General features: G+C 38.2%; 1 protein-coding gene across 2 annotated transcripts in view; it reads left to right on the top strand.

Annotated features, from left to right (window-relative positions):
• The first annotated feature begins 228 nt into the window (after positions 1–228).
• LOC131301119 (protein CHROMATIN REMODELING 20) overlaps positions 229–15337 on the top strand; it is a 29780-nt gene continuing 14671 nt past the window's right edge. Inside the window, exons 1-14 of one of the 2 annotated variants that reach the window (XM_058327274.1) lie at positions 229–531; positions 2358–2540; positions 2700–2762; positions 2856–2951; positions 3039–3131; positions 3890–4080; positions 4161–4407; positions 6283–6396; positions 7239–7322; positions 9134–9604; positions 10124–10413; positions 13805–13895; positions 13979–14194; positions 15112–15231. In XM_058327274.1, coding sequence (XP_058183257.1) covers positions 2421–2540; positions 2700–2762; positions 2856–2951; positions 3039–3131; positions 3890–4080; positions 4161–4407; positions 6283–6396; positions 7239–7322; positions 9134–9604; positions 10124–10413; positions 13805–13895; positions 13979–14194; positions 15112–15231 — 2196 coding nt within the window. In that variant the 5' untranslated portion in view covers positions 229–531; positions 2358–2420. The remainder of the gene's footprint in view (positions 532–2357; positions 2541–2699; positions 2763–2855; positions 2952–3038; positions 3132–3889; positions 4081–4160; positions 4408–6282; positions 6397–7238; positions 7323–9133; positions 9605–10123; positions 10414–13804; positions 13896–13978; positions 14195–15111; positions 15232–15337) is intronic. The other variant, XM_058327275.1, reaches the window with a different exon arrangement.

The following is a 15337-nucleotide window of genomic DNA, read 5'->3' on the forward strand; positions in this document are numbered from 1 at the left end:
TTTCTTAACTACAATAATCCCATGTTTAGGCGGAGGATGCTTATGTTGTGGGGCCGCTACAATACCATGAATAATAATTTTACAATCACAAACATTTACAAATTTATTCACGTTTACATTAGAGCCTCACACACTACACATTCAATGTGTGTGGAACTCACACAGTAAGTATGTGTAATGTGTTTGTGTGAGTGTGTGCAATTATATAATTATTTTACCACGAAAACTCAGAGCGACGTTTCACGAAAGTCCAGTGGATCACAACACAACGAAATCAAAATAGGGCTAGATTTGGGGGGCACGCTCTTTCCCCAGTTAATTTTGTGTTTAATTACTTGCCATTTTATTTGCTGATTTGTTTCCATTCTTCTGTCCTGACACATGCCGCCGTGTCCTTGAACAAAATCCAAATTCAAAAAGGAGGCAAACGAAAGATCAAAGGACATTGCCCTAATAACAAGACCGAAGAGTCGTAGATAGATTACGATGGATCACCATTCCAGCGTGCTTCCATCGACTCACTGGTGAATGGTAAGCCCTCACCCCGCTAAAGCTTTCGGCTCCTCAGTCGACCAGGGAGTTGTTTTTGTGTTATTGGAACTGGGTATTTTACTTGGTGGTGTATTCTTAAATGGGTTTGTGCAACTGGGTATTTACTGATTGGTGTATTCTTAAATGGGTTTGTGGCTAAATGCGTAATCGAACATGGTATTTTCTTCTTTATGGAATTTCAAGGTTTTAGCAGTTTTCAAGAAATTTGGTTTACTATTCTGGTTTGCGTTTTATTTATAGATGATTCTCGTAATCTGCAAAGAGGTATTGTGGCGGTTGTTGCCCTGTTAGAGTTTCTTACAAGTGTTGAAATAATCTGTGGAGTTCTGCAGAATTTAGTGTACCTTTCATATATGACTGGAGTCTATGTTTCTGTAATAGTATGGTACATGTTGGGTTTTGTTGAACTTATCACACATTGCAAAACTGGATTTTTAGCTATTGTGTTCAATCGTTGAGTGTTGTCCTTATAAAAGTGAAACAAATTCATTAAGGTAACTCACAAAGGTTAGAAAATTTCCCTGTCGTCTTGTTTCTAAATGCTCTTGCCGCATTGTTGTCGGGGGTGTGATTGATGGGACTACACAAAGCAGATGCTCATTGAGCACTTATAGTTGGCTTTAGGTTGCTCTAAGAAACATTAGGTCCAAGTTTGAGCCTAACTACTAGAGTTCTGAACAAAGCGATCACAATAAAAAAGAAACCTTTCGCGAAGAAAATACACCAATTTTGTTCCCTCACAAGTTGATTTAGAGTGGATGGGTGCCACTTAGGTTAAGAAGTTCATAGGGACGATGGATAACAAGAAACTCGATACTGAAACCTCTTTACTCCATCAGCAGGGTTTTATGTGTGAAGGGGCAAGCAAGGTATAGATTCCTGCGTTGTTCTGCAGCTTGTTCTTATGGTGGTGGGTGATTTATTTGGTGCAGGTGGAGCGGGTGGTAACTTCTTCCTGTCTTCATATGAGATGTATTGATTTTAGGCTTTGGTTAAACAGACAAAAGTCAGACATTTTAAATGGGTAGTGTATGAGGTTTTTTTGACTTATTTGGTTTGGAGAGGGAGTATTAGAGTCTTTGAATAGAAATTTGAAGATTTAGGGAGTTCATGGCCAAACTTTCATTTTGGGCATCGTTGTTACCTTTGGTAAGGGAATTCCCCTATTTTTTTTATATCGGGAGTCTTTGAGGAGACAATTTCATTGTTGCAGGGAAAGAAACACTGAAATGGATAAAAATAGAGTTGTCTCAACTTTCATTATCCAATATCCAGTTATCATTAAATGGTAACATTTACTTCATGATACCATTTGCAGTTTTATTTGAAGTTAAAAAAGGACAAAAAATATGTTTGGTTGAAGTTTGAACATCCGATTTCTCTGTGTTTTGGACATTTTAGCTAAATGCGTTCACTTTTAGGTGTTGTTTAGTTTACTAACGTTCTCCGTTTTCTGTAGTCGAAAAATTGGAATTTCATATTAATTTGCTCTGTGTAGCTCTGCTGCACGTACTGGTACCTTTCACAGTCACTGCATAGTTTATGGAGTATTTATATGCTTTTGTTTTGAGCGATTATTTTTATCTGTTCTGGCAGATGAATTTGCTTTGGTTTTTAACTGTTACATGTCGTACTGAAATCATCACTTCTATTTTGTTGTCAACAATATACTTTTACAGCCCATGTTTTTGTTAAACTATTTGTTGTGCATCTGCCAAGGACATTGGGCGACTGATATTTTTGTTATTGAGTTGTTGCTTAAAATGCTGGGCGGTTAATATGTTTTATGCTTTGGCTGATTGCAGATATTATTTCTGGAGTCCTAACATTTGGAGGGCTATTTGGTACTATTATTGCTTAAATACGAGATGGAGGAAAAGGATGGGGAAGTGGATGACATTGAGAGTGCAAGTAGCGATTCTTTTATTGATGATTCAGATGATGATGGACCTTCAATATCTGCAGAAGATGATGGATTGCATTTTGAGGCATGTCGATATAGATCTTTTGTTTATTTATCATGTATTTTCTAACTTGGTCAACAAAAAGGATGAGATTTGTGGTTTTGGCATTTTCCTTTTTATGCCATGTCTTAATTGCTTTTGTTGAAATATGTGAAGCTATCATCCATTTTCTGCATGGTGTAGGTTAATTTGACTGAGGAAGAAATAGAAGAGCTAATTTCTGAACTTTTAGAAGTTGAGAGCAAGGTATGTTGTCTTTGCTTGGTCTTCTCACTTCTTATCGGTCAGTTTTGCCATTTTTTTCCCCCTATCACCTGGCACTGTCATTCTCAACGTTAGGCTGCTGAGGCCCAAGAATCACTCGAAGATGAGTCACTAGAAAAAGTGGAGGATGAAGTTCGGCAAGAATTGGCGCAATCTCTGCATGGAGAAGACGTTAGTTTACTTTTATTGTCCCTTTTAAATCTTTTTGTTGATTGCTTTCCTTTTGCTCGTTACCGATCCTTATTCTTTTGTGGATAGCTCGAGAAAGCTGTTTCTGATGAAATGGAAACTTTTAGGGAAGACTGGGAAGCTGTACTTGATGGGCTTGAGAAAGAGAGTGCTCACTTGTTGGTCTGCTACTCTGCTTATTTCTTGATTTTTATTATAACTCATTGGTTGCTGTTTATAGATGACACGGTTTGAAACTTTGAATGTTATAAAATGAAGAATTTTTGGCTGTATAAATGTTGGAAAAGAGGCTTTAATGTTCCAAAAATTAGTTATTACATGATTAAATGGAGACATAATGTATGTTTCCTTTTTTCTTGCTTGTAGACAGTAACATTCATTATTTTCAAATCTCTGTTACTGTCTTCAGGCAAGAAAAGAGCTTGGATTCCTGGCTTTCTGCTGAATATGGTCCCAAACCATTACAGCTTTTGCACATCATTTCTGATTCTTATAACTGCACCATCGTCTTGGCCTTTCAGCCCTATAAACTGGATCTAAAAGCCCTAATAAAGTCCTCTACTGTAGTTCCTTGCTAAGTAATCCTTGGTAAGTATCACATCAGATCCTCTAGAAGGGTTTCTTTCCACTTGTCCTACCTTAGTTGACTTAACTAGATAACTCAGTCGTATGTTGTTAGCACTTTGTTGATTCTCATTTGAAAATCATCCAATCTTGTCTTTTCTTATTTTGGAGCAATATGCTAAATTTTGTGGATTAGGATATTATAGGACCTCTCCTGCCCCCCATCCTCTTTGCGTTGTCACCAAGGTCTTCTCCATGTGTGATGTACTTGTTGCAAGGGAACCAGTTTACTTGTTTTCCCTGATGGCTCTCCCTTCTTTCCTCTTCCCCTTTACTTGCATTGTTTTTTAAACCAGGAGCAACTCGATGGTGCTGGTGTTGAACTCCCGAGTCTGTTTAAGTGGATTGAAAGCCAGGCTCCTAATGGTTGCTCCACTGAAGCTTGGAGAAAAAGGACTCACTGGGTTGGATCTCAGGTCACCAATGATGTGACTGAATTTGTATCGGATGCTGAAAAGTTTCTTCAGAGCAACAGGCCTATAAGAAGGTATATTATACTTCCTTTTTAGGATTGGGGATTCCTGAATGTGTTGGTTGATTCATACGATGGATCTATACATGGGACAGGAAACATGGCAAAATACTGGAGGAGGGTGCCAGTGGTTACTTGGGGAAGAAACTTTGTATCGATGATAGCAAGGAAGCTACAACTGAAAAATCTGATGTGGATTGGAGCTCTTTCAACCAAATAATTTCTGCTCGTTCATCTGAGGAGCTTACATCATTTGGCAGCAAGAATTGGGCTTCTGTTTACTTTGCTAGTACTCCACAACAAGCTGCAGAATTAGGGCTCAAATTTCCTGGAGTTGACGAGGTGAGATATATGGATTATTGTTCTTTTAATGATTATAACCTAACTGCTTGGACTGTTTAATATGAGTTTTTAACGATCTTGTTTTCCTCTTCTTGTTACAGACTTGTTTGGCCCATTTGTTTTTACCCTAGAGGTTGATGTTAGTTTTGCCAAATTTTGTCTACCAAGTTTTGTTAGTTCTGATGATCGTAAATGATATTTTTTTGTCAGTTCTTAAGTTTAAGAAACCTATTCCAGTATGCTAAGGATAAACCAATTTGTTTCTTAGTCTATCCGCCTCTCAGAATTCTAACTGTTAGATGACTCCATTTTATATGTGGTGAATTAGTGATTTTCAGGGGCGTACACTTTAAGATCACGATGACAGACCAATTGTTCACTTGTTCTACAAGTACTTTTCTTATCAGTTTCTTCACCTCCCTTTCAAAGTGTTTCTTTTTCTTTTTTTCCCTTTTTAATTGGCGCGAATGACACTTTTATCGTTATGTTGGAAGTTTACATTCTCTCTCTCTTTGGAGGGGATTGTTTTGGTTGACAAAAGGTTGTATTTTGATCAATTCATATCAATCTGATCGGGAAAGAGGAATCAATAATAGGACGAAATGACAGTAGAGGCTTATCGGGTGAAAAGTGATATAGAGTGAGAAAATAATTGGGAATTGGGGAATGTTTTTGTGGCAGCCGCTTTGAAACACACCATCTCAGAAGAAGCACACTTACATGAAAGGATTTCGTAAAGGAATAGTCTCTATTGAATTAGAAGCAGGACATTGCTTTATATAGACTTCAGAAACCTTCTATGCTAACTACTACTAGGACTAGGAATTCTAAAACGCATACACTTTTCAGTTATCACCTCTAAAGGTCAAATAAAACACATTTAAAAAAACTCAAATGCTGATCTTGTTCCATATGATGGCCCTTACAGCTTATGTAGGGAAATCATTCTAATCATGACAATTCCAGTCAATCATAAAAGGCCACAAACATCTAAGAAACAACCAGACTATTATATTACATTTGAAATGGTTAAATAAGACTGTCAGAGGAAACTGTATTATTACACAATCCAATTGGTCCCAAGTGCAGTTGGCATGAAACATGCAATTTCCAAACTTAAAATGCTTTCTTAGTTTGGATTTTTTTCCCCTTGCTCTTCTTGCGGACTGCATCTGCTTTCCTTTGTTACCACTTTTTTTTGTTCTTTTTTGTCAATCTAATCATACGCTTCCTATATTTATCTAACTAGGTCAGTAGAATTCTGTTTATGGAAGGCATTACCATTAGTCTTTAAGTTGGTCAAAGTTTGCATGTGCTTCTACGTGTACACTCTTGATGGTTCTAGTTTATCTGGCGTTGCGATTGCTAATGTCTCCTGGCTTGTTTACCATGGTTGTTTAAATTACCTCTCTGTGCGTGTGTGGTAGTAGTTGAGTGCCTATGTAGATGTACTTTTGGTTCACTTCTTAACTGCAATCCTATCAATTTACCAAATGGTATAAAAATGGTTAATTATAGTAAAAACGGGAGGTAGCAACGAGTGAAAGCTCTTGTGGAATGAGAAACTCCAAAGGACTTACAGTAATTACTAACAAAATCTGGGGAAAGGAAACAGCCTCGAAGTCTGGGGAATGTTCTTTTGACAATTAGGTTTAAGTAGATTTCTTCTGGATTGGCAATCATTTTTCTTAAGACTATGCTGTATGTTTTCACTGTCCTTAATTATTGGCTTTAAACTTAGTGTACTCCTTTTTATAATTGCGAATTGTTTATTATTCTGAATTTTTTTCGTAAATTCTGTAGGACACTTGCCCTTTTTAAGGGTTGTGATCTAATTGTTATTTCTTGGAAGTCTTATTTTTCTTTCCTGATCAGGTGGAGGAAATCGATGACATTGATGGCAGCAACTGTGATCCAATGGTTGCAGATGCCCTAGCTAATGAAAGAGAAGCAGGTCTTTCGGAGGCACAAAAGAAAAACTTTAAGAAGGTTTGTTAGTTGTATGATTCAGTTATGTCGTTCTTTGCATAGGTCAAAACATTTGTTTCATTTTCCCTGTATTTCTTAGTGTTATGTCGTTCTTTGTCAAAACATTTGTTCACTTTCCCTGTATTTCTTAGTAGTTGATGTCATGCATTACTCCTTTAAATTGCTTACGTCGCACTGATTATTTCCTGTATGTGCAAGTTATGTTTTCTTTTCAATTCTGACGAAGAAAAGAAGGTGATAGAAGATCTTTCCCTTAGGTGGACCAAACGATTTTTCGGGCGGAAAGTGCTTTGGCTTTTTAGAGTTTGTGTCAGGGGGAGAGACTCCATTAGCTAGATTATTTCTATCTTTTATGTGCTTCTGTTTCCTCTATAGTTAGTGTGCCAGCAGGCACTGGGTTTTAAATGTTAACGCAAAGGTGTTATTTGAAGGCATTTATCAATTGCAAAGGTCTTCCTCCTTTTATCTCCGTCTGATTGCCCTTTCCCTATTATCTATTCCCTTATTTACTCTCGAATAGTAATGGGAGCTTTCTTCATTTACTTGCTTTTCCTTCTGTCTCATTTTTCTTTGTCTTACTCTTTAGTCCTACCGTCCTAGCCAATGGAGCGCAAACCATGTGATGAATACCTCACGCATTGAGTCTTTTCTTTTAATGGGAACCGAGGTAAATTACGTGTGGGACATTCTTTGTTTGATTGTAATCAGGTTTCTGTGGAGAGCGGTTTGATTGTAATCAGGTTTCTGTGGCTATTTACAGTTTAATGATAATTCTGCTGCTAAATCTATGTGCTGACTGCAGTATAGTATTTTTCATGATTGGTAACTATGTTCACTGATAGGTCAAAGAGGAAGATGATGCAAATTTTGACCTGAAGCTTCAGCGTAATTTGAATCGAAGGAGACAGAGAAACAGATGCAAACAGGTGTGGCGTCTGTGCTTTCTGCTCTTGATTCTCTACAACATCCGTATAGCTTGGCCCAAAATTGGCAATATAGGTTGCTCCGATTTCCGGATATATTCTGCTTCTTGATGACTCTTGTTATTTTTTAATCTGATTGCTGATTTTTTGAAGAAACTTCTCTGTTTTCCATTGGGATTTACCCATCCCGGAGATGCACATAAGGACAAAGCAGTTTTTGGAAAATTGCTTGTTCTCTCTCATGTTTCTTCAGTATTGTGTCAATCATTTTAGTAGTTCTAGTTTTCTTAGTTCACCCTTCTATTGTGTTTTCAATCCTCTTTTTCTGAGGGGCAGTTACAAGAGGCTCAAGATCACACATAGACAAAAGGCTACAATATGTCAACCGAAACTTTAGCTCTCCTAAAAAACTGGCAAAACCAGCACTGATTGGAGTCTAAAGCCTCTTTTTGCGAATAGTCTAGGGTGAAGGAATTGAAGCCAACTGGCCTTTTGGAAGCTCCGCATTAATGGCAATTTGGATGTCCCAAAAATTCTTTGACAGAAATTAATTCTGGCCCCTTATTTCATTAAACGACAATCGGACTTTGTTTAGTAAACATTATTGCCATGATCACAACCTATCATGTTCATCCCATTTTAACTGCCTCAATCCCATGGGGAACCTCAAAACATATTAATATCTCCAAGTTGTACTCTTGTAGAGGTCTAATGAAGTAGGATTCCTACATGTTCCTTGTGTGGTGGGTCTCAGATAATCTGTAACCAAAGCATCTTTGTTGGCAATAGTAAAAAGGAATATCCCTCCATCATGTCGTGCCAACATTGGGTTCTTCGGAGATAGATATCATGCATTCATATGCTTGTTAGAGATAAGCCAATCTTCTAATTTTTTTCCACCACTCATCTCTCCATGTGATTTTCACACCTCCATGGACGTCCATGGCCTCTAATCACCACCGAACTTGGAACTTATAACCCTTATCCATATTGGTCTTGTTTTGCATGTACCCGCAGCCACTAACTGAATAAGGTTTGGTTAAGCATATCGAATGCTGAATCCCCAAACCCTCCATCCTTGACTAGCTGAACATAATTTGATCCGCAACTAAAGAACTTGTATTAAAATGATGGTTCTCAATCTTGAAGTGACAGAATTGAAGACTTATAACCAAGAGGAACCAAAAAGAATGTTTCGTTTTCAATTTTTACAAGGGATGGTGAAGTTGGAGGTGATGTCACTATGCCTAAATTGCTTCGATGACCTTGTCAGTTACTCCTTCAATTGTGTCACACCGGAGACCGGACTATGTTTAGTGTTGGGATTTGTCCCACATCGGTTAATTATCTCCTCCAAAACTAGTATATGAGCCTGGGCGGCCTCTCCACTCTTTGCCAATTGGTTTGGAGTTGGATGCTTTAACATGATATCAAAGCTAGGCTTTCGGAGGCTTTTCCCCTCTGTTTGTGCCATAGTTGCACTTTGTTTCATTGTGATCCGTGTGTTCCGGATCCTTTGTTGACCTCTCCACGTGCGAATCGGGGGTCGCACGTGCGGGGGAGTGTTGGGATTTGTCCCACATCGGTTAATTATCTCCTCCAAAACTAGTATATGAGCCTCGGTGGCCTCTCCACTCTTTGCCAATTGGTTTGGAGTTGGATGCTTTAACATTTAGCATTGCATTCTTTCTTTTATTTGGCTTGAAGATAGAAAAAACAAGTAACCTGTAACTGCAACATGGTCAGGTCACTCTTGAATAGACATAGATATGTTTCTCAGTATTGGTTTGTCTGTAACTTTGTTATTAAATCAGGAGGCCATAGAGAGAGAATTTTTGCCAGCAGATAAGCAGATGGAAATTAGTTCAGATGCGGATCTGGATGTTGATAGTGAGAGTAATAAGATTGAAATGATGGGTCAGAATTTGAGGACTGGCGTGCATGAAAATATTGAAGTTTCTGATGATCATGAGAAGGGAAAATCAAAGACTAACGGTAGCTCTTCAGTGTGTTCTGATTCCTGTTTGCCTGACGAAAGTGAAACCAGAGGGACCAAGCGTTCACATGACAGTGAGGAACTAGAGGTTGATAATAAGAAGACTCGCCCCGTTGTTATTGACATTGACGATACAGCTCATACTCCCTTAAAGAGTTTGAATGGGATCTTCCGCTGCACTGTTTGTGATAAACTAGCAGCTGAAGTACTACCACATCCACATCCACTTCTAAAAGTAATTGTCTGCAGGGATTGCAAATGTTTTATTGAAGAAAAGATGCATCTACAGGTATGATTATTGTCACCGTAGTACTCAATGAACTGATTGTAGCAGTTATATGTCTAGTCATTGATAGAGCACTAAATGGGTGATTATTGATCATTGTTACTGGGGTAATCTCATCATCAACTCTAAGCAACTACAGTTATTCCCATTCCAGTTCTTTGGTTGTACGAAATGGAGTTAACTTTCATAAACGAGTGACTGTTCTTTCAGTGGTGATTGTTTTGATTCTGAAGGAAATAGTTTTTTCTTGCATTTCTATATGTGCTAGTGCTACTATTAAGATCACTAACTAGCTATTTGGATTTGCTATAATCCTACAGCTTGTGTTAGTTTTTCTGATTTGCAACTGTGCATAACAACGTAAATTTTTGTTCTAGGCTTCACAACGATGTAAATTTTTGTTCTAGTTCATAAAGATGTAAATTGCTGTACTACTAGCAAAATCATCTCATTTTGTTTTGGAAATTTTTGTTCTAGTGCTTCACATTTGACCTTGAACGTATAAATAATCTACATCGGCAGGATCCTGATTGTTCGGAGTGTTATTGTGGATGGTGTGGAGGGAACAAGGACTTTGTGAGTTGCAGGTCATGTAAAATGTTATTTTGTAACTCCTGTTTGAAGAGGAATTTAGGCGAAGAATGCTTGTTAAAAGTCCAGTTGTCTGGTTGGCAATGTTGTTGCTGCTCTCCAAGTGTTCTCCAGCAGTTGACTCTACAGTTGGAGAAAGCTATTGGATCTATAGTTCCCATGATTTCTAGCTCTGACAGTGATTCGGATTCTTCTGATGCAGATATCACTGTTTCTATCAGGTGCATCTTTTTTTGGCCCCTTTTTAGATAATGTTAGCCAATAGTCAAAATTCATATCATCTATAGCAATGTGACTTTCGTCCTTTTTGTATAGTTTTGTGACTTTCAGTCTTAGTTTGATTTGATTATAAAGAAAGGAAAACAGGCACACAAGGATAAATGAGAACAAGCCTGTCCTAAGAACAGAGAAAATGAGTGATGACAAGTCACATACAACATGCCAATCTATAGATAGCAAATGCAGAGGAATGCCCATGAGGGAGAAGTGACCGAAGCCCAAAATGAAGGCTTAACAAATCTTGTCCCATAACCATTCATTTTCTTCGCACATATCCTCACAAACCTTGAGTTCCTTTCCTACCAAAGGACCTAGAGCATGATACAAAAACTGAGATCTCAAAAGCAGTTGGTCCTTCTTATTGGATCCAAAACCCCTACAGCCAATTGTAAAGTGTGTTAGTTAATTGGTTTCATAGTGGGTTTCAGAGTCAGAAACCTCATTGGGTGCTGAAACAGTTGTTGGGAAACCCCTGTTGTGAACATGGCACAAGTTGGATGCAGGTAGTTGGGTGTGTTGGTGTTCAGCTTTTGTTAGGAATGTGGGAATTCGCTTTTTTATTTTTGGCTTGCCTTTTGTTTTAGTATATGGTTGTCCCGTCTCAACGCGGCCTCAATTTGGATTTACCTTGGATGTTTATAAGAAAAATTCTGGACGCAAGAAGCCAAGGTCTCCCAATCCATCTCCACCAAGAGAAACATTTGTGCCATAAGTCCACATGTATCTGGAAGTGCTGGATTAAGTGCTCCATTGATTTCTCTCGCCCTACTCATAAAGCAATTAGGCCTCTTCAGACTGATAGCATAGGTATAGCGCTTCTTGTGAAACCAGGACTTTGCAAATTGACTTTAAGAAGCAAAATAGTATCCAAAATCATCTTCAGGGGAGCCAAAAAAATGTATACTTGGAAAATAAAAAAAAGATTCCAGAAAGGAATCCATATGTATTAGCAGACCATACTATTTTGGCAATGGATCCATGACTCAAGGAGACGACACCGAGAATATACAATAAAACAACCAACTCATTCGCTTGCATCATTAAGATTCCCGAAGAAATTAATCTTCCACGAAATTGGGACCACATGGTGGAAGAAGCCATGGATGATGGATGCAATGGAGGCTTTACAACCATGAGGGAAAAAAAGAAGTTACAATCAAGGCGACAAAACACTTAAGGAAATGAATGAATCAAGAGAAAAGATGCAGATCCTTCCATTTCCGTGGAGACTGAGAAATGAGAATTCCCCAGTCAAGCATTTAAGAATTTAACCATACAATGAACACGACTATTTACTCTTAACATCAATTTTTTTGTTCAATTGCAAATCTCTGTCACCACTTACCAAGCAAAGCTTTATTCTTAGATAAGAAGTTGCCATCCAAGACACCTTTGTTCGTTGGAAGACAAACTCAACCTTATCAATATTTTAACCTTATTTTCCACTCAGACCACCCCTGAAGGAGTCTTAAACCAAAATTAATTCTCGTCCAAAATAAAGTGAACCAAAGTAAATCTTTCCTTGTTATCAAAGCCCTTTCCACCCCTCTTCTCTAGTTTTTTGGTATGCTCTTCCACGCTAGTTAATGTTACATCGTAAGGCCTAAAGGAGAAATATCTAGGACCTTATGACAGTTGTGTCCTCTAAGCATAGGATACATACCAGCTCCACACCTCAAGCTTTGAGGTGTCCTCTGTCAATTTTTAATGTGTTCATGTTCTATGTCCGTGACACAGAATGCATTGCTCAACCATGAATTCTGTCTACTCGCTCAAAAATCGCCGGTGGTTGGGTAAAACTTTTTCTCTCCTTTTGGGTTCAGTTTATGGTGATGGTTGAAAATTTTGTGTCGAAGAAAAAAGAAAAACAATACTAAAATTACAAAGGAAAACCGAAAGCCTACTGGATAACCAATCAAAAAGGCTTCAAGGGAAAAATTTGTTCCCAAGCTTCTTTTTGGGTATTGCATCTACTCTCCATTCAAAGAGGTGTCTTTGTTATTTATTTCTAGTAATTGAGCTCCATTTGAAGAGTGTGGGCTTTTTCTTTTGGGTGGTCGAATTCTTGTCCTCAGTTATTGTACCTTGAATTTTAAATGTGATTCACAGGAGACAATTTTTTCCTCTTCTGTCAATGACTTCCACTTCTCCCCTCCAGCCTTTCCATTAATCATGGAAGAAGTAATCTGTGCATGCTTGAACCTAAACTTTCTTGTAAACTCTTCCATCAGAACCCACATTTCACTAACAGACTTCGTATTCCATGACTTCCGTCTCAGTTCATTGTAAGGCTTGCCCCTTTTCTGTGCATCATAGTTGATTGAATATTGAAGCCTCTTTAGTTCCTTACCTTTCCAAGACGTCGTGACCCTCCCCTATCCAACCCAAATCCCCTATCCACCTCATCTTCCTCCCCCTTATCATGTACTCTCAACACCTTCACCATCATCACTAGTAGTTCAATACTTAGTAGCACGAAGCGGGGGCGGGGGAACGGAGGCACCTAGAAGCTCCTAAGGTTGGGAGCGTGTAAGGAGCGTTTATAGATTATATAAAAATATGTATATAAAATATCTTTAAATACTTGACCATTAAAGGAAAAGTATACTTAATGAAAAATTTTCTGATCTTAAAGTGTAATTATTGGAAGTTATATATTCTCAATTTGCAAAACTTCTTGACTAATATGATTCTCGTATTAGCATAACTCCCTTAAAACTTCTTGACTAATATTTCCACTTTAGCATAACTCCCTTAAAAGTAAGAGAATAACTGCCTTAACGCCCTGATAAGCTCCCATCTTAGTTAGGAGCGAGCTCCCGTCTTGAGGGGAGTGATCTCCCATCAAGCTCCCATCTTGTGAGCGCCGATTCGAGCTCCCGTCTAGGGAGCACACCTATTTTAGAAGGATCTTGCTACTAACTTCAATGTTTTCTCCTTTATGCAAGTACACATTGTTTTAATGTCTCAAGAAAACTCATCATATTTTTCATGTTTCAATAGACTTCCCTTTTAGAAGCTTATTTATATGGCCTCACTACCACATCTTGAGATTCATGGCCATTGTGTTTGATGCTATTCGCTTCATACCTTGTCTTTTTCCATTAAGCATTTTCTGTAATTTTCACGTGTGCCATCACGTATCTATTAATGTCCGATGAATATGATTTAATTACTAAGATATCATCATCTATAATTACAACTGTATATGATCTTGTGCATCGCTATCTGTTTTTAAAACTCGAATAGTATTACAAAAAAAAAAAGCACCAAAAAATGTTACTATTCAGTCCACTTTTATCTGTTTATAACTGTCATTTTTCCCCGTATCAGCACCAAAAGAAAACGAAAAAAGAAAATCCGGAGAATCCTTGACGATGCTGAACTAGGGGAAGAGACGAAAAAGAAAATTGCAATTGAAAAGGTAATTTCTGTCTAGTGGTGTCGTTTACTTTAGACAATATTTTTGTTGTCACCTAACATGTATCTGTATTACCAATTTTCTAGGAGCGCCAAGACCGCCTGAAGTCTATGGAAGCACAGGTTAAAAGCAAATCGGTGCTTATGAGTTCTATGAACTTTAGTGGCAACTTATCTGAAGGTTGTAGTGTTGAAGTCCTGGGTGATGCTCTCACGGGTTATATAGTGAATGTTGTGAGGGAAAAGGGTGAAGAGCCTGTGCGTATTCCTCCGAGCATGTCAGGAAAACTAAAAGGCCATCAGGTTTTTATTCTACGCTGCACATGTTTTAGTCTTGAAGATTTCAAGTTCGTATCATTCTACTGGGAACCTGTTACATCTGATAATTGTTGTGTTCACTGGTCAATGTGGAGTTTATACTTGGATACTTGATGGTTAGGAAAGACTTAGAAATATCCCTCTTTCTTTCCTACGCTTTTCTCTTTGCTAGCTTCTCTCTTCCATATAAGCTCTTGGACACCCTCCTTTCCAAGCCAGTTTTGAAGGCTGGGTTTTACCCAAGGGCTTATATCTTTGTATGTTTCTTTTGGCCATAAAACCCTGGCCTTGGTACTTGTCCGTGTCAGTTGACTTGGCCCTCCGTCAACTTGATGCATGAAGGGCTTGTACAAACATGTGACAAATCATCGCTGGATATTTTGGCCCCAAATATGCGGTTTAGCTTAATTGGCGGCTCCAGCGTTCTGTTCGTGTCCATGTTCCAGTCGATTTTCTAGGTAATTGTGGAAGGTTTTTGTTCTTCAATAATCTTTTGAGTGCGTATTATCCACTTGGTTTTGAAGATCGTAGGTCAACAGTATTTGTTACTCCAAGCCTAGGAAGCAGAAACTCCTGGCTAGAGGTCACATACCTGTGTCGTTCTTTTGACACACTTGGACACATGTCCGAGACACAAATCATAAGTTTCTTACTCCCTTGTCAGTTTGTTTCATTTGAACAATCCGATAATACTCTAGAATTCACCCGGCATGCTAGGGCACTCTATACACAATTTGTGGTTGTGAATTGTACAGTAGACTCTAGTAAATGCTTAGGGAATTGCTTCTTTCTTTCTTTTTTTGTGTGTGCGTGTGTTTTTTATGATGACCGATGGATTATCTTGACCTTGTGTTGTTATCCGTTGAGTTGTATCTGTATTCTTACCATGCAAGTTATTGCAGGTTGCAGGGATACGATTTATGTGGGAGAATATTATCCAGTCAATTACAAAAGTGAAGTCCGGTGATAAGGGTCTCGGATGTATTCTAGCTCATACCATGGGCCTTGGTAAAACTTTTCAGGTATCTTTGTTTTCCCTCACAACTGACTGTTTTCAGTGCAATTTTTGTTGCCTTTTCGTCATATAAATTTTCAGGTCTCAATGGTATTTTCCTTTTTATAATAAGG

This window comes from Rhododendron vialii, chromosome 9a (genome assembly GCF_030253575.1).
Source record: "Rhododendron vialii isolate Sample 1 chromosome 9a, ASM3025357v1".
Classification (NCBI taxonomy): domain Eukaryota; kingdom Viridiplantae; phylum Streptophyta; class Magnoliopsida; order Ericales; family Ericaceae; genus Rhododendron; species Rhododendron vialii.